The sequence below is a fragment of the Papilio polytes genome, unplaced genomic scaffold, assembly GCF_000836215.1.
Source record: "Papilio polytes unplaced genomic scaffold, Ppol_1.0 DF823288.1, whole genome shotgun sequence".
NCBI classification, from domain to species: Eukaryota; Metazoa; Arthropoda; class Insecta; order Lepidoptera; family Papilionidae; genus Papilio; species Papilio polytes.
In genome coordinates this window covers 563,118-586,567 of record NW_013525916.1, presented here as the reverse complement: position 1 = coordinate 586,567, position 23,450 = coordinate 563,118, and the positions used below count along the sequence as shown (strand labels likewise).

Below are 23,450 nucleotides of genomic sequence, written 5' to 3'. Positions count from 1 at the left end.
TTTAAAACTGTTGTATGTGCATCGTGCAAGAAATTATGCACGATTATCTTTTTTCAGTGCAAAAATTAAGATACTTGCGTATAATATTATAGACTGTTGATAACGATTCTAGCAGAATATTCTTTTTATTTGATTTAAATGCAATAACAAACGTAAACACAAAACATTAGGTGACGTTTAATGAGAGTATAAACAAACATGGTTCGTTAGTAACAATTTGTTCTTCCAGTAGCTTGGAAAAGAGGCAAGCCGCAGTCAGGAGCCGTACAGCAGTGGCCAATCAATATAGTGCCTGCAATTATGTTAATGCATCGCCCCCGGACCCAACCCGTGTTGCGAGCCGAGATGCAATTGCAAATGTAAACGAACCACACCGACCTCTTTCAGCTCATGATAGCCTGGTAATGGCCGTTGATGTTGTTTAGTTTTAACCGAGTGCGCCGGAGAACAAATTATACAGTAGCGGGCCGAGCGCCGTTCCTTGAGGAACTATTCTAACATTAATTTGTGGATGCATTTAAACACTATAGTGCAGTTTCTTGTACGCTGTCAGTTTGTCCACCTTCAGCGGTTAAAATTAAGCATAATCTAATATTCATGTATTTAATTCAATGAGTCTATAGTGATGAAAATAATGTTACTGTGATAATTTTAAATAACAGAGGGAGTCCTCGTAGTTAAGAGAGCGCGTAGAGAGAGCGTAGTTTAGCAAAGAGAGTTATTTTCAAAATAGAATGGGGAATCGTCGTTGGAGATTGCTCTATCCCAAAAAGTACTCTAAAATACACTTATAGTCTAAGTTGTAATTATAAATGTATGAATGATAGAATAAGTAAAAGCGAGTGCTTATTTTATCACTGCAGAAGTAAAGCTATTAAACGTGTCAAGGAGCCATTGCGAACCGTTTATCGACACCTCGTGGGCTTCGGACGTTTTCTAGAAAAATCTAATTACGGCGTAAAATTAAAAAGCCGCGTCCAGTGGTCCCGGCGAGCCTGTCCGGCGGCGCTGTAATTAAAACTAGAATGGACTTTTTTTAGCGGACCCTTGTTAAGGAAAATTCCCGAGCGCTAGACGGCATGACGCCATTCGACGTAATTTTGACTCGTTCTTGTGAATTTATGTATGTCTATGACTTAATGTTATATTTTTCTAGATTTATTAGAAATAGAATTAAATGTATGTATGTGTAGGGCTAATAAATGTATTTGCTAATGAACAATAGTTTAGTTTTTTTTTTTTTTAATTCCAATGAAAATTAAGAAAGCAGCAGAGATTTTAATTTATACAAGTCACGTAAGTTGGAATAGATGTTCTAGTAAATTTTAAATGAAAATGTAATTTTTCCGTCATCAATAATGTTATCTGGGCGCGTCTCTGGGGCGAGCTAATCACTTTCAGACGATGTCGGCCTCGCTAACTGCGTCTCAATATTTCAAAGTTTTACTCATTAACGAGGAATAACGGCGAATTCCTTGTTGCTTTATTTGCGTTTTGTTGTGTTTATGTGGCAATTAAAAACTTTATACCCTGTACCTTTTGAAATTACGAATTTACAAAATGTTTAGCTAAATTTTGATCAGCAAAACTGTAGTGAGAAGCAGAATTAGTGTCAAATTTTATTTGATGACGTTACGAATATTTTGTTAAAAATTTCCTTGCTAACTCCCTGATGTCACTTATGTCGAAACAATACGGTCTATGACTTGTCATTACAATCATCACTACGTTCCTAATTATGTCACTTTAAACGCAAATCAAATATTAATTTTATAGTTATTGGTTGAACCATTTTGTTGTAATTTTCCAATCACATTTCTCGTTTAAGAGTGTGTTCTTGTTCATCAAGATTCAACAATAAAAGATTGAAATTGAACGAATTACATCTGTCAGTGCTTATGTACGCTCACGCAAATGAATTTTGATATTAGAGATCGAATTCGTATTTTAATCAGCGAGTCCTTAGAACCTAATTTGGGGAACGTACGCGATTACGTTAACCTCGCTTTGAGAACGGGTTTTCATTTTCTCAACTTTCGTTTTAAGATATCGCCCCAATCAAGCTATGCTACTCTTTTTTATTCTACTTAAAGCTATTATAAAAAATATTGGCTATAAAAATGTCAATGTTAGGCATAAATATTGGAATACTAACTTTCGCTTACGACTTTGTCCGCGTGGAATTCAAAAAAACAAAAATAAGTAATTTATGTGTTCTTCCAGACTATCGCTTACATTCATGCTAAATTTCATCGAGATACGATCAGCCGTTTAAGATACAAACTCTAACATCCATCCATCCGTCTAGACTTTCGCATTTATAATATTACTAAGATTTACTGTTAACTAGAAAAGCTATTTAAACGACTTGTGCATCGACATCGTAAGTTAGTAATCAGATTATTTTAAACGACCTTAAAGGAGAAAACGACCTAATCTCGGTTTCAAAGACACATTTAGTACATACATATATCTAGTACTATTGTAACAAAAGTGTACTGTGATCATTTCTAAGTTATTAGTTAAAATATATTTATAGGCCCGCTTCCAGTACTTCACAAGCCTTACACGGATGAGATCGCGAATGGATTCGGTTGGAACGTAAACGTGCAAAATTACGTTCGGTCGGTATTCGATTCTCTGTAATTGAGCGTGTACCGCTCCGCAGTACGTACGCTTTAATTTTTGCCATCTAAAAGATTGCTTCGATCGAAAAAGCTGACATGAATTTTTAGTAAGAAAAATAAACACACGAAATATATGTGAAGTATAGACTTATTGAAAACATTTACTAAATTGAAAATGAAGTGCATAACTTACTATGATTTGTTGGATGTAAATCTTAAGAATAACACATACCTGTAACAATAACATAGAAGATTAAAAAAAATCAATTCATTGACTAATAAAATTCGTTCAGTCAAACGATAACAACTCTAGTCACAAAGTATCACGAATATTAGCGGGAAGGTTGTAAGAACGTATTTGGAACGTAATCGATAAAATTCGTATGAAATGTGTGGTATACTTCACGCCCGATAGTGTCGCTGCACTAATAAACATTTTGTCGATAATGTTACGAAAACATTCTCACAAATATTCGCGATAAGCCCTCTGAACAAAAAGTTACTTACAAACGTGGAAAAGATTCATCATACTTCAACTGGCATGTTAAAGACTTTATTTACTTTTGAAATCAGAATATCCACGTGAGGGTTAAACTATGGCTTTCCTTGTAATGACGTCACTGCCATAAATGCTATCTTAGTGCAGACTTAATATGAAAACTGTTTCGTAGCACGCGAATAGAAACACGCAAGCGTGAAATAGGTTATAAGTTTGGTAATTAAAGTTAACAAAAATACAATTAATTACGATTAAACTAAGAGAAACTTAAAGAACGTAATCCTTAGATGACGCACATGAACAAAATCACGCCCAGAAAACCTATAATGTTTTCTTAGGAGAAGGGAGCAGATAATCAACGGATCGTTTCAAATAACTAGACCCGACGCCCATGGACATGCACAAAACCAGAGGAGCTCAGATGCGTTGACGCACGTAACGTCAGTGGAACCGTAAAATCGTTTCTGGTTTTAAATGTGTTCGTATTTTTAAAGCTAGCAATCTAACTAATATAACGTTTGAGGATGTTGTATTGCTGCGTTATGACTAGCAATAGCACTGCATCATTTGAAACAGTAGCCTTCATGAGGTGGTTTGGCGGGCGGAGTGCCGGGCAGCGTAGCGGGGACGCGGTTGTGTTTGCACTTCCAAACGGGCTCGCTAGCTTCTCATTTATTCACACCGGACCCTGCCCTACTTACATTAGGCTTCCAGTTTAGAAAATAAACATGTGCTTTTCAGCGAACATACCGGAAATTAATGAGTTTTTTAATTGATGGATTTTATGAAACTTACTTTAAAATACTTTCTCATTTTGCTTTCAGGTATATAAAGTAGTAATATAGCTTTAGACGGCTTATATTTATAGGTCTTACATAATTTTTTGTAATGAAACAAAATTATGTATATATCAGCTATTATATACTGATACGTATATTTACTTATTATAAGTATCTTTTTATTTATGAACAAGTTCAAAATGTTAACAAAATAGGTAAATAATAAAACATTTTGAATATTCAAAGCTATAAATGTTAACAAACTCGAGTTAATCAATCGCATTATCACACATTCACTGTTTGTTTTTCTGGTAACAATTTTAACTCGTACAAATAAAACACAGCGTGTTAAATTTTATCGTCATATTTTAATGAACTAAATAACTCTGCAATTAGTAATAGATGCCAGAAAACATTACCCTAGTAGACACAATATTATTTCGTATACATATGTTCGTTTTTTATATTTTTATAGGAGCTGTTCGTATTGGTTATCCATACTGTAACCATCACATAATAGAATACTACTAAGAGCACGCGCATACTTTTGACTAAAGAATGGCATAACTGTTTAGTCGCGTTTTGTTTCCTATGAGCTTATATGGAGGTGCGCACACTACTCGTTATTTAGTTGTGCAACTAAACAGTTGAATTGACTGCGAAACAATCGACAATCGCATAACAGTTGGACAGTTTAGAAGAAGGTGTGTGCCCGTTCTAAAAGCAACCTAAACTATAGCAAAATCACGTTCCGAGGAATAAAGAGATAACAAATAAAAGAAGACTGAAAAACTAAGGTTACGTTTAAAATGTTGAAGTGAATACGATATATCAAAACGTTTACCTTACCCTCGGATATTAATGCGAAGAAGTGTAGATGGCGCTACCTCTCAGCGGCGCACTGCATTATTTATTGGGAAAACTTTATATTTCCACAACATGAGCCGAAAGATGCCCCCGCTCACCTGCTAACGGGCTATTACCAAACGCTACGAACATAAAATGAACTTTATTTTGAATTTTTGAAGGTAGAATTTAGAATGGAGGTCGTTTTTCGTTGGCGTTGAGTTTTTATAGGCTCATGTAATCGCCTCTTATAGTGCTTTTGGCGCAATTTTCATGCCGGCTATATTGTCTATTGAACAGTATATTCAAGTACTTATATTGTTAAATATAGACTGATACAATATAACAATAACAAAACAGTATATAAAAGGTATTTTGGTAAACATTTGAGAAGATATTAAACCCTAAAATTGGGTATAAAGCAAGACGATTTTACTCCTAATTCAATCGGCGATTTTTTGTGCAGTGTCATTTAATATAACCTCATAAACTTTGTCTAATAGAATTATAAGAATCCTAAATAATTGATATCTGGGCAAAGAATCTTGTAAAATTATACCTAAATTAGATTCTGCATACACTTAAGCATTAAATAAACTTACGCGAGTTGCATCGTGATCGTACATTTTAATCAGGCATATTCTGATGTCCCGGAGACACAGCACTTTCGTTAAAGGGAAAAAGAGAAAATGAAATGTGCTTAGAAATTTAGGTCAACTTTTTATGCGTTGTTTTTCTTTCTCCGTTTTGGGGATTAGGAAGGTTACAAGACTCGCTCAAGGAACGGTGTATTTACGACTCTCATTGCGATATTTACAAATCCAGAGTCACAAAGGCGACACGGTCTTTTAATATTTGACATTTCAAGGAAATGCACTACACGTTTATGAAGCAAGATTAAATTCAAATAAACATGAGTAAGGAAAATGGATAACGCTAAAAGCTTGATAATTTTAGATATTTAAAACCATATAGCACATCTTTTAAGGATTCTGTAAAGAATATTTATAATTTAACTAAATAATCGGTAACGTCCCAAATGAACGGCGAGAACACCGAGGTGATCAACGAGGCCCATTCGCAATGTTAGAGGAACTATAGATGCGTTGCCGGCCTTTGAGGAAACGGTACGGTCACTTCTTGAAGGACTCCAAGTCATGCTGGTTTGAAAATACCTCCGATCATAGTCCATAACACGTGCTAAGAAAAAAGTCTCGCTAATATCGAGATGGTATAGACCATACCTAAAGTTCTCTATTTGATTCTTCGAGTACTTTTGTCATAAAGTTTTAAACTGCGGATCACAACCAATCCAGCAAATACTTCTCGATTTAAATCCATCTGAACGTAATAAAAGATTGAACGTTACGATACAGAGTTAGATATCTTCAACAAGTTTACGATCGCAAAGAAAATGTATTCAATTTATTTACCTCTCTTAGGCAGACGTCGTCAGGGACTTAAATCGGACCCTATGTTATAGCCTACGTGAGCAAATTCGATTCAAACTTAAGCAGTATTTACACTGGCGTGTTTTTAAGCATTTTTTTAAATAAAATGATTCAAGTTATTGCAAAATGAAATCATTCTTCTGTTTAAACGAACACGTTAAAATGTCATTTAACAGAAAAGTCAATAGTGTGTAAAGGAAGTGCATTCCGATATGAATTTTGTGATACGTTGGCAAACTACACAAGTATTTCATGATGACCTATTTAAAATAATGCGTTGGCGCTACAGATAAAATATAATATTTTTGAAACTGTAACAATTATTGTTAATGTTTATCACATACTTTTATCATTGCATGATTTTCCTTGTTCATGAATAAATAATATTGCATTGACAAGCTGTTTTCATTTCATAATGTCCATATAAGAACGGACTATTAAAATCCTTGTCCTCACTTTTTATTCATACAAACATTTCCTTACAATGTTCATTGTATTCTGATCTAAAGTAGCACCAGTGCGTGTGAAAGTGGCCTTAAAATACACAAAGTTTACGACCTCGGCTCAGCAGATTTTTGTTATGAAAGAAGCGTTTATTGCGACTTCTGTAAAATGGCCTCTCCAATTTTATTTTATTGCTTGCTTTATTAACGTTTTGTCAAACGGTTGTTCTTTGTTTGGAGATGTAAAGCTTTTAACTGTACGAATATATCTTTATACTTTTAATATGTGAGAAAATAAAATCATTTTTATAACTACAGTATAGTTTTTTAGATAAACGTGATTATAAATTGAATAGAATTTATTTATTTATTTATTTATTTAAATTAGGCTTATCAACATAATTACATGACATTCATTGATTTCTATTTAGTAATCCAAATTCAATTTCAATATTGGAATTTTCTAGATTTTATATTTCTATTGTTATGAAAAAAATTATACATTTCTACCAGCGTAAAATGTTCATCAAAAAGATAATCTCTTATAACATTTCGATGTTTCACGATTGAAATTGGTTTTTTCCGCGGCGTACGGAACCCCATTACTAGTACTCGTTACCTCGCATCTAATTTGTTCTGATTCCTTCATTTTTCAAATGGATATTTTCAACGTGTTTGACGTTAGACGATTATCGAGCAACGATTCATGCATTTAAGTTAAAAAATCGATAGTAATTTACATACATTTTAATAAGTAATTTTTTCAATATTATTACGACATCTTCCTGTACATTCCAACATTATTACAAGATTTGTCTAGTAAAATATTTAAACAGCTTGTACACTTGCACAGAGCATTATAGAACTCAGACAGTTCACTATTTCAGATTCACCAATTTAATACATCATTAGCTGTCATCTCTTTCACACACGAGATCATTAGTCTATCTCATAAACAGTCACCTAATACTTCTACATACCATAAGTTCTCAGATCAAAGTATTGAAAGGATTTTTCGTGACGTCGCTAACATAGTGAGGTGCGCACTACTCGGCCTGAAGGTGTGTTTACACGGGGTAGGTAAAGATTTGTATGGGATAACGACGGGATCAAGACGCATTGAAGGCGGCACAATAGCGTTATTACTGCCAAAAGGATTTCTGAACCCCTTTGCACCTTATACGTTAGTCCTTTCAGCCTTAATGCTGTCAATGAAATGACAAATTTGAATATTATTGGGATTTGTGTTTATTTTTGAAATAGGAGTTTTGGATTTAAGTGTTTTTCATAATTACTAGATTATCTTCGTGTTCACCTTTTCCTTATTAACATTTTATATATCGTGTTTATTTAAAATTAAATGAAATTGTATGAAATTCTAAGTTTCTTTTTATCAAAGACTTGGTGTTGCTCGTGGCTTCGCCCGCATAAAATAAAATAAAACAAAAACAAAATAGAAAATAGGCTATGTTACTGGCCGTTAACATGGTAGCTTTTTAATGGTGTAAGAATGTCAGAAATCGGCCCAGTAGTTTTTGAGTTATTTCAATACATACAAAAATACAAATCTTTCCTGATATACATATAGATATAAGAAAACATTTCATTATTGACTGTCTAACAGAATTTCGCACCGCGTCTGCTCGCTAATGTTTTGTCACGCGCAGTCTGCTCCTGACATGAGGGCGCATTGTTTGTGACACCTCTAGTGATGTCACATCATCGTTAGAATATATATGTCGTTAAATATCGACATAATACAATAGTAAAGTAAATACATAACATGTTTTAAATGTTATTAAATCGTTTTGAATAGAATTCTTTACAAATAAATATCCTAAAAATGTAAACTATAGGACGATGCTATGTATTATTAAATAAAATTAAAATTGAAATTTAAAAATAACATACGTTGTGTTGATTAAATTATAACAAGGTTATAATTTTTTATGATTTTTAAAATTGAGATTAGTAATTTTGATGCGTAGTTTATTGTGTTTAATATTATCAAATAAGTTAGTATCAGTGGCACATCACTAGTTAATGATGCATTTACGATGCAGTGCCGTTGGGGAGAGAGGGACAAGCAAACTGGCGGAGGTGTCGGTTTACTACGTCTGGTCGACACTTTCCTACCAAAAAATCCTGGAATAATGCAGGCCTCTGCAACAAATGTATGTGAAATTAATCTGAATTTAACGGATTTTATTGCGGTTAAAGTCGCTTATTTTTGTGTGAATATTATCCGGTTTCCCGGGTACGTTTAACCATTAGTTAGAATTTTTGATTCGATAACTTCATGTTATGTTTCCAAACTACCTAACTAGAGTTTAACTAATGAAACTTAGATCTACTTAATATTAATGAATCACTAAGTATTGACAAAATGAATAGAACCTTTATCAATCTAACATAAGACTCCCTTTGTACATTTGATTGTCGAGACGTTCTCAAAATGATACTTATGGCGTAATATTCAAATGCGAAATAGACACTGACGAATTTTTTTCGACGCACGATTATCTACGAGTATATCTATCTATACTATTATAATAAAGCGTAAACACACAATTCTTTTGCCTAAGATGTCAGCAATTACAACATATTTATGAATAATACTTTTTAAATAAGAAGCCCTACACTTACGTCACGCTTTAGGGTATACATTTTAACGCCATTAAGCTTAGAGGGTAAATATTTTGGATAAAAAGCCTATTGTGGGAAAGAGACTATAATTTGCTGCCAACATCAAGGAAGCAAGACAGTCATGGTTTGTCATCATGTCGTCATTTTGATATTTGTAATTGATAATTTGATATATGTATACAATAAAATAAAATTTTCATAATTTCATACGGATAAAGTCGCACGGGACCAGCTAGTATTTAATATTATGCTGAGTTTGGAGAGTACGACATACTAAGGGATCGAGTGGATCGTAATAAAAGTCACAAACAGGATTCGTTTACCATTTTCGGGTTGTCCAAAAACAAACCGCACTCGAATCGAGAATCTGAAAATGTTTTATAAAATTAACGCTCCGTTTATGGCAAAGGGTCGTTGGAATTGGAATATTTCTATAATATCCTACCTTTCATTTTCATTTAACAAATACCAACTTGTAACTTAAATTGGAAGTCATCAACGAAATTATGAAAAAGGTAAGAATTTGCTTGTGGAAAAGACAAGTAGGAAGGTTAAATTGAATGTTAAAGAATTACAATATTATTTGCAACATTTGTATGAAGGACAATTTTTAAATACCAGTTTTAATGTTAAAGGATTAATAAAGAAATATTTATATCAATTAGTCGTATTAGAAATGGAAAGTAATTTATTTATTTATCTATTTTATTTTATTTATTTAAAGCCACTCAGCACATGTGCATTTAGAGAATTATTTACAATAAAAAATCTTACCGCACATTAGTTCTATATTTAGTTAACAGAAAATTATTAAGATTATTCGTTAAGACTGGAATTTAAGTTTCACGTAACTTAAAAAGAAACATAATAAGCGGCAAGTAATTGAAATTTCCGTGACGCGAGCTTTACTAACAAGTTCCCGAGGAAGTGGGGAGCGGCGTATTCGCCGGGACTAACAAAATACGAGGTTTAATTAAACTCATCAATACATGTTTTCTTTGAAACGCCGCCGCCCGACTTACCAATCTTTAGGAATTCCGCTCACCGGTTGCAAATACTTATGTACGTATGGCCCAAGTCACAAGCTGTTGCGACTAAGGAAAAACTACATCCATGTTTTCATCTTTTAAAACTTTGTAGAACTTATTCAAAGCATTTATTTTACTTACGAGACTATCGTTTAGTTAGAAAATTATTATGTTCTAATTTGATCCTGTAGTCACTAACTGCCTCCTTGTGCAGTGAAAAAGTGAACTTTGGGCTATTTTTGTACTAATTCATGTAAGTATTAGTGTGTTATAATACCAAGTCGGTAAGTTGAAATAGAATTTGAAAACACAAAATATATAAAATTCGAACATGTTACGATTTGTTAAACTATTCCGCTATTCTGTTATCACTTGTTGATGTTACTATGAGCAGTTGCTCGGCGGGTGTTTACAGCAGATCCTACGCCTTATCTCGCGCCCGCAGGCGGCTGTGGCGTATTTTTGTTAACAACTTCTTTTCAGAGAATTTTCAGCGGAGGTACTTACTGTTGTACGGCCTGAATTTAATTTAATTTTAGCACCACCGACATTTAAGGTTGTAAGTTACTACTAGTTTAAGATACTAGAAAAGTAAAACGAAAATAAAAATTAATTCAAATAAGTTACTTAAATGAAAAGACGTCGTTTGTACTTGACTCATTAAATAACTTAAGACGTTACAAGTTTTTAATAGAACATGCAGCAATGAAAACATTCGACGCTACAACACTTAAAGACAATTAATGTAAACATTAAAGCGAGAATAAAAGTGACATGTAATTCATTCTCATCTTCCCAAGTTGGTTGCGATCTCGAGCGATATATAACACTCTAAAACTTTTCCTTGCCTCCTTGTGGGAAGAAAACAGCACCCTACCATTTGCTGTGACAATACCAACTTACATCTGCGGTCGCGTTTAAGCCAGCCAGCCTAAATAACGTCGCAATAATGATCATTGAAGCGACAAATATAACTTTACGGGTGACAAGGAAATTTCTTACGTCGCAAAGAATTGCGCATTTTCCTAAAATCTTACTTTCCTTTTGTTGCGAGTACAGAGCGGCTTAAATCTGTTACATTATGTTGTCGTAACTTAGTACGTACATACGTAAGACGTTATGAATGAATTTCGTTTACCGAACAACTGACGTGCGTTTCATTCATCTAATCTGAACGAATTTATTTAATGTTTTTGTTATGTAGAAAATGACATTTACTGCCATACTCAGAATTGTTAACTAATCACTAAGAGAACCTACTTAGTGTGGATTTCTACATGATATAAGACATTTATTCCTTCTTTAAAGGACTGTAGTTTTAGATTTGCTATGGGAGAGTAGTCTAGGATACGAATAGTGTTGGCCAAAAGTAACAGTTTATGCAAAAAATATGTAAATATCCCATGGAAAAAGTCCTACATCTACAAAAGATGTGGTTAGTCTACATAATTTACACTTAGCATTGTTTGTTATATCTAAATACTGACTTACGTTAATTTAAAAGACTTATTTTAGTATTAAATTTCAAATAAGTTAATATTAATACAGAAATTAATTGCCCACTTAATCTACAAGATACTAAATCGTATTATATTAAATGTCACAACGGACGACCCTTAGTTATGTTAGGAAAATATACACTAAGGGGTTAAGAAACACGTTGAAGGCAAAATATTATTTCACTGAACAAAATTATTTCGTTACAACGTTCAGTTGCCAATAATTTACAATTTATCCGTTAGCCCAAATAAAGGGCATTGTCTTTTATTAAAATATATACCGGTTAGCGAATGAGCGGCGATGCGTTCGCTCACAATGGCCGCTCGATAGCTTTAAGGCGAAAATGGAAAACCGATGGCAATATTGGTTTATTGATGCTCAAAATGTCATAAACAGTCTTTATTATGCAAAGTCGACCTGACCAATATTAATAACACAAATAAAAATTAAGTAACTTTTGTACGTTCCGTTTAACAAAACTTTCGTAAGCCTTCTGTTTCAATAATAATAACGCTCTCATCAATGGCATAAGTTAGCTACATATATATTTAAAAATGAAAGCCTATTTTCTATTGTTCATTTTAAAGTAATCGTCATGCATTATTAATTATTTACAATTGTTAAATCTGACTTTAACATTTTTAGTATTGTAAAAAATGTTTGATATCCCGTCGTTTGCTCTACATTTTTTGAACGACTCATTTCAATCATAAAACCGAACAAAGGCATTTTTCAGGGATTACGAAATTAATATTTCGTAACGTATTTATTCAACGATTTGGTTTATTTGGATTTAGATTGAAGCCGGTGCTGGAGCTTTGTTATACATCTGATTATTCAATTTCAATAATACGAGAATAGAGGGAAATTTAAAAGGAAACAAAACATGTTTTATAAGAAGGCTTGCAAGTGACGTCACAGTACAAACTATCGATAAGTTGAGAGATGTCCTAACAAACTGTAGACATAACGCAAAGATAGGTATTCAAATGTTGATAGTGATAATTTAATTTACTATAGGTAAAGAAAAACAATTACATATACTAATCTAACTGTAAAAAAATGACTAATTAACACAAAGGGAAGAATCAAATGTTAACATTTTAAAAAACATAAAAGATTGGTTAATTTTATAGTAAATTCGTTTTTCTTTTGTCTTAAAGTTACATTTATCAAACATAATGAGATTTTATCCAAAGAAATGGCTTATTTTAATATTTTCGTAACTTCAGCGAACAATTGCTGACTTTGTTCAAATGAAATAAAGGGACTAGACGATGAGTTCTAAAGATAAACAAAACAATATCTAAATGTTGAATTTTACAACAAATACTGTTTATTTTATTTTTCAAAAGCTGTTAAAACATTGTTACTCGAAGTTGTGGACTTTGTAGACAAAAGTCAAACTATAAAACGAGTATGTGCTGTTAAAAGTGATATAATTTTTACGAACAAGGAGCACTTCACTAACACTGTCGCCGTTATTTTCATTTAAGTTTGAAAATTGCTCGCGCTCGGCGCAAATTGTACTGGAATAGGGATCGATAATGGGATTGTAGGTACGATTTTCTTACGAGACGTACCCCACTGTATAAATCTATGAGATAGAAAAATTTTCGGAAATTGTCTTCGAGATTTATCACCCGCGCCGCCTGTGCTGTTAAATTGTCTTTTGCTATTGCCGTCAGCCTAAAGCAGTATCTAAATATTTACTTAAATTAACTCGTAACTATAATGTTCAACCAGTTAGAATACTTCATATCATAAACTAGAAAAAATATCTACATTATATCCCCTCTGTAAATAAAAAGAAAACCCATTACAAATCTATGTAATTCGGAAAATTGCTACAAAAAAAGAACTCCTATTGGTATAAAAGGAAATAAAACGTAATAGATTTTAATCCCGATTACACAAGACTCCTTCGTCCGACTTTCAACGCTCAAGATTATTCATGCTCCTATTTCTCGTAGCTTTGAGTTTTCGCGGACCGAGATTTACATAAAAAGAAACTCCCGCATTCGGAATTATGATTCAATTAGTATTAAAGGATTGCTCTCAAAAGGCTTGTATATTTTCTGGTCTATCAAACACGACTGATACGAAACTCTTTGTGTGTTGAAGCAAGCCGAGCGGGATCCGAGCGACTTTGCCTTTGCTGACTTGCTTCGTAAGCAACGAACTTCAAACTGTCGATATACGGAAATGTAAGGGAAACGTATGCACAAAATTAGATCAGACATTTTTAATAAGAAATAGTAATAAAATATTATATTTAACATAGGAAAGAAGAGGAGACGATGGGGACATAAACCTGAAAGTGTTAGGAATGAATGTGGATGGCTACAAAGGAAGAGGAAGACCGAAGAAAGTATGGATGGATTGTGTGAAAGAAGATATGCTTAAGAAAGGAGTGGATTCAGATATGACGGCTGATAGAGATGTATTTCTGGCACATACTGTGCCGACCCTCCATAAGGGATAAGGGCAAGTTGATGATGATGAACATAGGAAAGATTACAGAAAGGGTTCATTTGATTGAAGCAAATTATTTTTGCAAGTGTAGTCCAGATATACTCTGATATCAGTAAATCTACAAATACATGAACATCGTCGATATGTGAAAATAAATTGCTCTTCCTTATCCTGGAGTAAATCCGTGAAAAACATATAAAAACAAACCATCAAAGTCTAATAGCAGGTGAGTACGGACTTCATATACTTTTCCCATGAACGTAAAACTTTGCTCTTTCTACGTCAAAATCCGCGGTACTAAAACATGGCACTTGCATCAGTCACGGGTAATGTAGGGTATTTGTTACTAGCGGGCCCCCAACACGGCGTCTCGGATTAAGTGACGAATTATACTTTTTTTTCTAGTGTTCACAACCTCGATTATTCCGCTCCGTCCGCAACTTTGAGATATTCGTCTTCAGGATTAGGGGGCGCTTTGAGTGAACGAATTTTTACGGTTTTCTCTTGACGGATGAATAAGGAAACCTTAATTCCACAATTTGAGGGTGCACGACAGTAATCGAGATGAGAAAGTGTAAGCACCCTCGCTAATGACATGTTTATTTAGTTATCTGTGCGACCCGACAAATGTGCTTCGAAACGAAAAAAAAAAACGAAATGAGAGAATACATTTCAATTCTGGTATCCTATTAAATTAACATCGAAAAGTCCGTTATACTAAAGGTTAATTTTAACCAATGACAGACATTTTAATCGCTGACTTCCAGTAGTAATCTTTACAACCAAGTTGAAATAAAAACAATCTCGTTTTCAAAACAGACCAACTCACAGATTCTCCACAAGCAGTCCTAAACATACAAAGAACATATGGAAATTTAAAGACATTCATTAGACAAACATGCGTAAAAAATTAACGAAGCGTCGCTACAGTCCTTAACGAATTTCCGGAACGCATTGTCGCTCGACATTACAATCGCTTCTCTCTTTCTATCTCACATTGCTGATAGGGACAGCTAATGAAGAGTTTATCTGGTAAAAAAGAACGCATTCAAATCCATCTATCGTTCGACGGTGCGTCACAAACATTCCTTTAATGGAGGCAATTAAAGACGACACTTGTATGCCTACCGAAATATCGCGATATAAAAACGTCGCTTTTACCGCATATCAAATTGTTTAACACATTCGCCGCCGGCAGCCATTTTACGAGTTGTCGGGACGGGAATCCGGACGATCTGTGATATGGGAGTTTTGTTTATAAAATTAGAATCCATTTGAGTATAGTCGCCATTAAAGTGTGAAGTATTTGAGGTCATTCCGATTTATGATAGTGGTTTCGATATCAATTAGACGTGAAGACGGTCCTCGGAGAGTTCTCTCGAGCTAGATTCGGTTACTCATAAATAAGACAGTGAATCTAAATATAGTAAACATATGAAAGTTAAAGGAAAACCCGATAAAAAAATTTATTTGGTCTTCTGGACACTTCTGAAACAGCAGGAACACAATCCTGTTGAAATCTAGACATTAAAGTTAAAGATGTACGTACCAATGTCGCAAATAAACATATAAACTACACTAGAAACAAGGGTCTAAGGATTAAAGCACTTACTTTAATGAAGGTGCCGCATAAAATGAAGTAAACTAATGTCACTCGACCCTAAATTAAAGATTAAACACCACTTTAATTATACCCTGACAAATTATCCCGAAATATTCGAGAGAACCAAAACAAATTTTGTAAACAAAAGGTCAGATGGTACAAGCCGCACAGCGCTCGTCAGATGTTCCGCTAAACGACATATAAAAGCAACGATAGTTTAAATTGTGACCCAAAAACTAAACGTAAACAAACACGGGTCCCCGAAAACCGTTGGAAAAGTTACCGGAGAACATTGAAAACATGCGGTGAGATCGGTAATGTTTCCCCAACATTTGTATAACAACTTACAATTAGCGTTTTATTTCTGACATGTTAAACAAATAGTTACTACCGCATGATTATTTACGATTTAAACTTTTTTTCTTAATGCGTGATGTCTTTTTGGATCTTAAAAATACAATTATTGGTAATACTCACTTCTATTCTTGATCTATCGAAGTAAAGGAAGTACAATATTCTACACACGTTTTCCGTCTCTACTTCATACAAGGCATATCTTAGGCAAATGCGTCAATCCCAGTACCGGGAGTATCAGCGTACCGCATCGAGGAATTCAATTTAATTACATTCAAGGAAATCTCGAGTGATTATAGATTCCATCGTTGAGTAAATTAAAAGCGGGACTCTGTGGATTTCGCATTCAATTAACATTGACTATAAAAAATCATTACGAAACTACTGTCTTCTAGAAGCTTCGACACTGAATGTTTGCGATTTCAATTTAGATTAACAGGTATGTTTTGGTAAAAATTTGGATAGTGGTAGAAAATATACAGATTATCAAGATTGTAAATTCCTATTCCTGAGCCTTCAATAGTTTTTATGGACAACGTAACTACGAATTTATAGATTTACAATACTATTTATTTATTTATTTATTTATTTTCAATAGGAAGCCAACGTATCACATGAAATAAGTTCTGTATGATGAAGAGAAGTAATTATAACTAAAACACAATATCATGGATACACTTACAGGCTAACACAACATTATAATAAAAAAAAGTTATTATCTTCCAACAAAGGAAATAAGCCGAATCAGTAACTTGTTAGATAGCACTTCGATATAACCAAAGTTCGTACTCTCGTAGGTGTTCCAAAACGTACAACAAAATATGGAAGTTCCCAACTAAGTATCGTCGTCGCGTCTCATATGTCCCAGTGTTTCTGTGCCTTTGTAGAATATAAAAGAGTTCCTTGAAACACGGGCGTCACAGTTACGCTCCCAGTCTTCAGATGTCGAACGTCGTTTGAGTTTCATCGGAATTGGTCTTTATTTCGCTTTTGTTTTCGCCAATGATACGTTTCAAACGTTCTCACGTCATACTTATTGTTGTTTTTTATTTATCGTTGCACGAGCAATTAAAGATACAAGGTACAAGACTGGCTTAGTAAGATCGAGGTACTCCAATTGACCAACCCATTACAAGTGTCCTTAACAGTTAAATAGATTATGAAGATCCATCACAAGAGTAGATACCTATCTTTTTAGAATAGGATAATGGTGTCTAGATAAAAATACTGACCGTTATGTACAAGCAGAGTGGAATCCCTGGCGAGAGGCAGTTCTGAGTCAGTGAGCGTAGCGTCAGAGGCGTTGTCTGAGGCCGAGGTAGGCGTGGCGGGCGCGGCGGGCGAGGGGGGCGAGGGAGGCAAGCCGCGCGCGCGGCCTCGGCGCCGCCCGCTGCCGCTACTGGAGCCGCTGCCCGAGCCGTAAGGCTGCAGTCGGCCCAGGCCTAAGACAAGCAAGAAGAAGACATTAAAGCAAACACTCTACAAATTAAGATTCCTGATGTCCTCCAGTTCATAGCCGAAGGATTTCAGAGTCGTATACGCTTTACAATATCAAAAACTAAAGGTTCTATCAAGCGTATATACGTCATAAGGTCTGATGTTGCTTTTTCAAGACAAACTATGGATAGCTTTTCTTCTTCTACTAACACAATTTAACTTGTTACAATTAAAACAAGTGAGTGACTTGTTAGTCACTTAGAAACTCATTTAAAAAAGCTTTCTTACTGGAATATTTTTGAAAATGTTATTTTGTCTGTCTGCGGTAATATAATGAAATTGAACACGGTATCGTGAAAACAAATCCTGACCTTTAAGAAACAAAGTCATGACTATCATTATAAGGTTTCTACATTCGTATAAGATTCTCTAAAGTTCGTAAACAATAAGAAGCCTGTGGTTTAAAATGTGGTTAACTTAGGAAGTACTCCATATTGTGTTTGAAACACAGAACTTTTAAGCCGCTAGTAATATGATAGTAAAAGGTAAACTCTTCAACTGAATAAGTTTTATTTTTGACGAATGATGGATGACCAGACAGGATTGCTGAATCCCAGTAACACTAGACAATTTTAGACCTTTTACAAAACAATTTTTAGAAACAGAAGATTCAGCAGACATTAATACTTAAATTATATCAATGAAATATAATGAAGACAACATGAATCCCGTATAATATTAAAACATTTTTAGATTCTGACAAAAATCGTTTCGTACATTACTTATTACCTGCGAGAGATCGAAAGAAACCCGATCAAAAACAAATAACAAAAGCGAGGAAGCCACAAAAAGGAATCCAAGCAGGAACAGCGGATGTAATTAGAAATAATAAAGCTTCTGAGTATGATAAAGAATACAATGGAAATTATCTTACGTTTTCCCTTTTTTCTAAATAAAATGTGGATAATAAATGTATACTAATATTAAGGAAAACATTCCGTTCTATATTATAAAATGGTAGGACTCAAATTAATCTTAAATAGCGAATAGATTCTTTTTATATTAAAGACGTACAAAAGAACAAACGGCCATCGGAATTATTCGAAATAGAGAACCGACAAGTGCTCTTAGATATATTCGCATATTTAGATTCATTGACTACATTTAATTAACAGAGGACGGGACGCAAGAAGCAGGATATTTACCCTAACCTTTCCCCTCCCTACACTTACTGTATACGAAAACAGTGGACTTTTTCGACTTAAATTAGACTTCCTAGACATATTATCGAAAGCTACATGTCAATATTCGCATGGTAAAAGTAATTTATTACATGATTTACATAAAACATGAATTACAACAAAATAAATGTGGAAAAATCTAATAATGCAAAAGAAAATAAATACACTTTTATCAGAGTAAAACGAAAAAAATATGAGAGCGGTGTGACCGAATGTTCATTTACCTGTAATCACCGTACGTAGCTTTGATGTACAGGACTTTATTAAGTAATATTGCGCCTTTCTCCCGAAACGCAAATAAATACTCGGAGCTTAACTCTATATCAAAAAGCTCGCTATTTAATGAAAGACGGTCGACTTTGCGACAAAATTTTTACATACACGTTGAGATTTTTACGTTCATAAATATCTTTATAAGGAATTATTATTATACCTTTGATAACTGCCTTTTTCGACAGACATTTTCAATTACCGTTGAGAATATAATATCATTTTTTTTGTATTTCACCTTTGATAGAAATCATTATTGTATTAAAACTAATATATTGAAATTTTATACTTATTAAAATAATCGAGACATAGTTAAAACAAGTAGTTTTCATGCAAGCAAATTATTTGCATAATTTTAGCTGCAACCCAAATTCCTAAAACTGTACGCTAAACTAGTGTTTTTACGCAAATAGAAATTATTCGAATGTGAAATAGCATCTAAATGAACTCATTTTCACAACTAAAGCTACCCTCTTTGAAATAAACGTTCCAAAACTAAAAGTAGCGATTGAAACAATCTAAAAGTATGTAAATTTCGTCTTTGAAGAACGGAATTTATTTTGATAAAGCGTAAAGGATTGAAAATTAAATTTAGAATGAAAGAAACACTTGTAAGTTGATTAGAAAAATTGTACTGGAATGAAAAAAATGTTTTTTTTAAAACTTCAAGTCTTTATGTAATCTATTTACAATTAGCATTCTTTATCCGGACATCTCCTGGAGCCCACTTCACTTGGGGGAGGGTTGGCAAAAATTCTCCTCTAACGAGCTCATTGTCCTTTTTGTTTGGATCTCCTTTGTGAAGGGTTTCTCCGACTGCTTCTTTAATTATCGCATTGAATAAGTTTTGTGGTTATTTGATTAGATGTAACTTAGGAGAGTTACAGACTGTATTATTGAACATTCCTAGTAACAAAAGGAATAAAACATTCTTAAAGTACACGTTACTGCTATACTAATACGCTATTACATCGTATCCCCTTGTGCAATAGATTTTAACCAGTTAATAGTTTATGGATACTGACCATGGACTCTGAATTTCAAACAGTAAAAAAATCAACTTAATATAATAAATGACAATGTATTGATTTTTATGCACTGACAAAAATATTAAACAATTAATAGTAATAAATAAATGTAGAGTTGCCTCGTTAATGTCTTTTTATTTCCTTTACTTTTCACGTCGTTTTATCTGAATGGAATTTTCAACTTTTCCCGCGTTTCGAATAGTTGTAATAGATGGCTGAATGCTTTCTTTTAGCATTTTCCACATGCAATCTGCATACTCAATTACGAAGTCCAGTAATGAGGTGCAGTCCGAACTACTTTTTTTCGAATCCTTTGAGCGAAGCCTCTCGAGATGTTGGCTTTAAATTAAAAAGTTTTCGCTCGCTTGGAAAGCGCTCAGCCGATGCTAGTTCATTCCTTTCTGATATTTAATGATCCTCGAATATCGGACAACTTAGTTAATTTAATTCTATTATTCATAATTTTATAAACATTAAATTATTTATCTTTACCTGTTTTTCAATGAAAACAATCCTATTTGTCACTTTCACTTGAAACACATCAATGTTTAAAAACTTAGTAACTTACAAAACCGATAGAAAACTTTTCGTTTTAACAATCAAAGTTCACAGTTCACATAACTCAAACTGTGCGCATTACGAACTCGCGAAACGGAATAAACTGTAAATATTCGCGAAATGAAGCTGTGGATATTCTAGAATCCGATATATGACGCGTGGGCGAAGGGGACTAACATAAATAAAAACATGGACTGTTTCCTCTAGCGGTGATAAGACGCGATACTCTGGCGCAGGACGTCCGCGCTGATAAACGATGACCGGTCAATTTGAATAATTATAACATTGTTTAGCATTTGAACAATTACGTAGTTGCCTTTGCTGAGTCAAAAGAACACGCGTATCAATCTTATAGTTTTCCACGTGACTCCCATATATAGGGTCCCGTGATATAGGGAGTGTTCTAAAATTAAAACATTTTTTTATATAAAATGCGATCCTTCGATTAATCTGCATAAAACGCAAATGCAATTTTAAAATGTTTTTATAATTTAGTTTTACAAGGTGTTATTTATTGACAAAATAAACCCCCTGTGTCGCGAGTGCAGAGAGCAGGCCTCTCATAACCACAGCGCAGCGCTCCGCATTGCAGCTATGCGGTGCGCTGTGTACAGTCAGCTTCGCAAGCGGTGTTCCACCTTTAAAACTACGATACTTTGAACGTCTTCCAGTCATAAAAGTTTGAAAGATGGTTTTTTAATAAACTAGTGCTTACACAGGATTCAGATTTTATGTTAAACGGTGTTATCATATTGTAATAACGTAATGTACTAATTACAGTATATTATAGTTACAGATACACTGTTTTTTTTTTTATTTTTTAACCAATATTGGATTACTAATTATTGTTAGACGAGGCGGACGTTTTTTTAAAGTGCAAAGAATTTAAATTCAGACATTTTTTCTCTAACTATAATACATTGAACGAATGCGACTGTACCTCATGCCTCTCAAATTCTTCTCCACGATTCTCTCAAACTTTTGTTTCTCTTTAAATTCAGTTGGCGCGGTAAACACGTTTACATTGAGGTGCACATTGATTAATTTTTATATTTTCCAATTGGAATTCCATCTATAGACAGTTATTTTTTATAAAAACAAATGCAAACAAAGCATTATAGACATTCCAAAAAGTTTGTTGGATCTATTTGGATAATAGTACCATGACTTTGGCACATGGAAATTTTTTTTACGTATTAATATTATTACCTCTTGAAAACAAGCAATAATTTTAATACCCTCTTTTATACACCATTAGTAATATATTTACATTTGACTGATATATTTATAGATGGTGGCTATTCGGGTAATTTAGCTTAATTAAAATAGGATTAAAAAATAACAACAAGCATTGTCTATAGTAATTTCGAATACTGGAATACTATAGTATTACGTATAGACTTAACAAGAAAAATGTAGCGACTAATACAATAAGAGAAACCTTAAAAGAAATACAAAAAATATTCTAATCCGTACTCTTACAATATGCAAAAAAATTCGGTTACAACAAAATCGAATTACAGCAAAATACAATTCGACAAAATAGTGAACTCATAAATATACAATTGGCAAGTCGCTTTCGTAGCAAAATCACGTCTATAGTAAGGGGTAACCCCCGAAAAGAATCCGCGAAAACATTCTACAAATAAACGAGAATCCCTTCACGCACGTATTGTTAGATCTTCGTTACTACAAGAAAGAGAATACAGTCTGAATCATACAAAGTCTGACAAACGAACCGACAAACCGACTGCCTCTAGGGATGTAGGCCGCAATTTCTTAGTATGCAATAAAAACTGAAGAGTGATTTTTAAAACAACTTTGATTTGTCAAAACACTATTAAGATAGGAATCTCTACTTAAATTATTTCAAAGATGAAAGCATGTCGATTATTCAGAAGATTGGAGAGGAGGTGTTGGTCATATCTATTGTTCTAAACACTGCATCGTAAACACGCTATTTAAACGATTTCTTTATAGCATCAATTATAAAAAAAGTACCTAATGTTGGGCTTAACCTGTTTCGTTAAAATCACTTACAGTAAATTGGACATGTAAATCTATAACATTTTACAATGTACCTGATCATACAATATTCTAAACACGACGCCCCGCGTTAAGGCAAACGTAGAAATTTGTCACATGAGCGATGGCGTACCTACGTGTTTCGCCATCCAAATCCCAAATATAATCTGTCGCAGCGCAAATAAAACACACCTTTATTACTTTAGAAGAAAAGCTTAAATCGTACTCGGTGGGTCGCGACAAATTCACATTTTATATACGTTTGCTGAGTTAACAATCGAATTTATCTCTTAGAAGTGTAATAAAAAAGAACGTTTTCGATTGCTTTTCTTGGGATAGGGACTGTTATGCGGAGTGTATGATTTCATGCCAGCAAAAGTAAAGAAGGTTGACAAATAGGTTGGGCGTGCCGGAGTTCAGTTTTATTAAAATTAAAATGCTCTGTCTGATATTAATAAAAAGGGCTGAGGTTGAAGACGGCTTGAGTTTCATCGTTTTACTCGCTACTACAAGAGGAACTGAATATTTTTATGCGCATGGGTAGTACACTGATCTCCAAAAAAATAAACTTTTTCCAGTATGAAATTGTTTTATTTCGCTTCTTATAGAAGTAAACATATTTATTCGTAAAGTTTTCGCC

General features: G+C 33.8%; 1 protein-coding gene across 1 annotated transcript in view; it reads right to left on the bottom strand.

The window, feature by feature from the left end:
* Positions 1-23,450, bottom strand: part of LOC106104951 — a 130,270-nt gene that overhangs the window by 55,472 nt on the left and 51,348 nt on the right. The window contains exon 3 of the mRNA XM_013285144.1: positions 17,484-17,693. Coding sequence (XP_013140598.1) covers positions 17,484-17,693 — 210 coding nt within the window. The remainder of the gene's footprint in view (positions 1-17,483; positions 17,694-23,450) is intronic.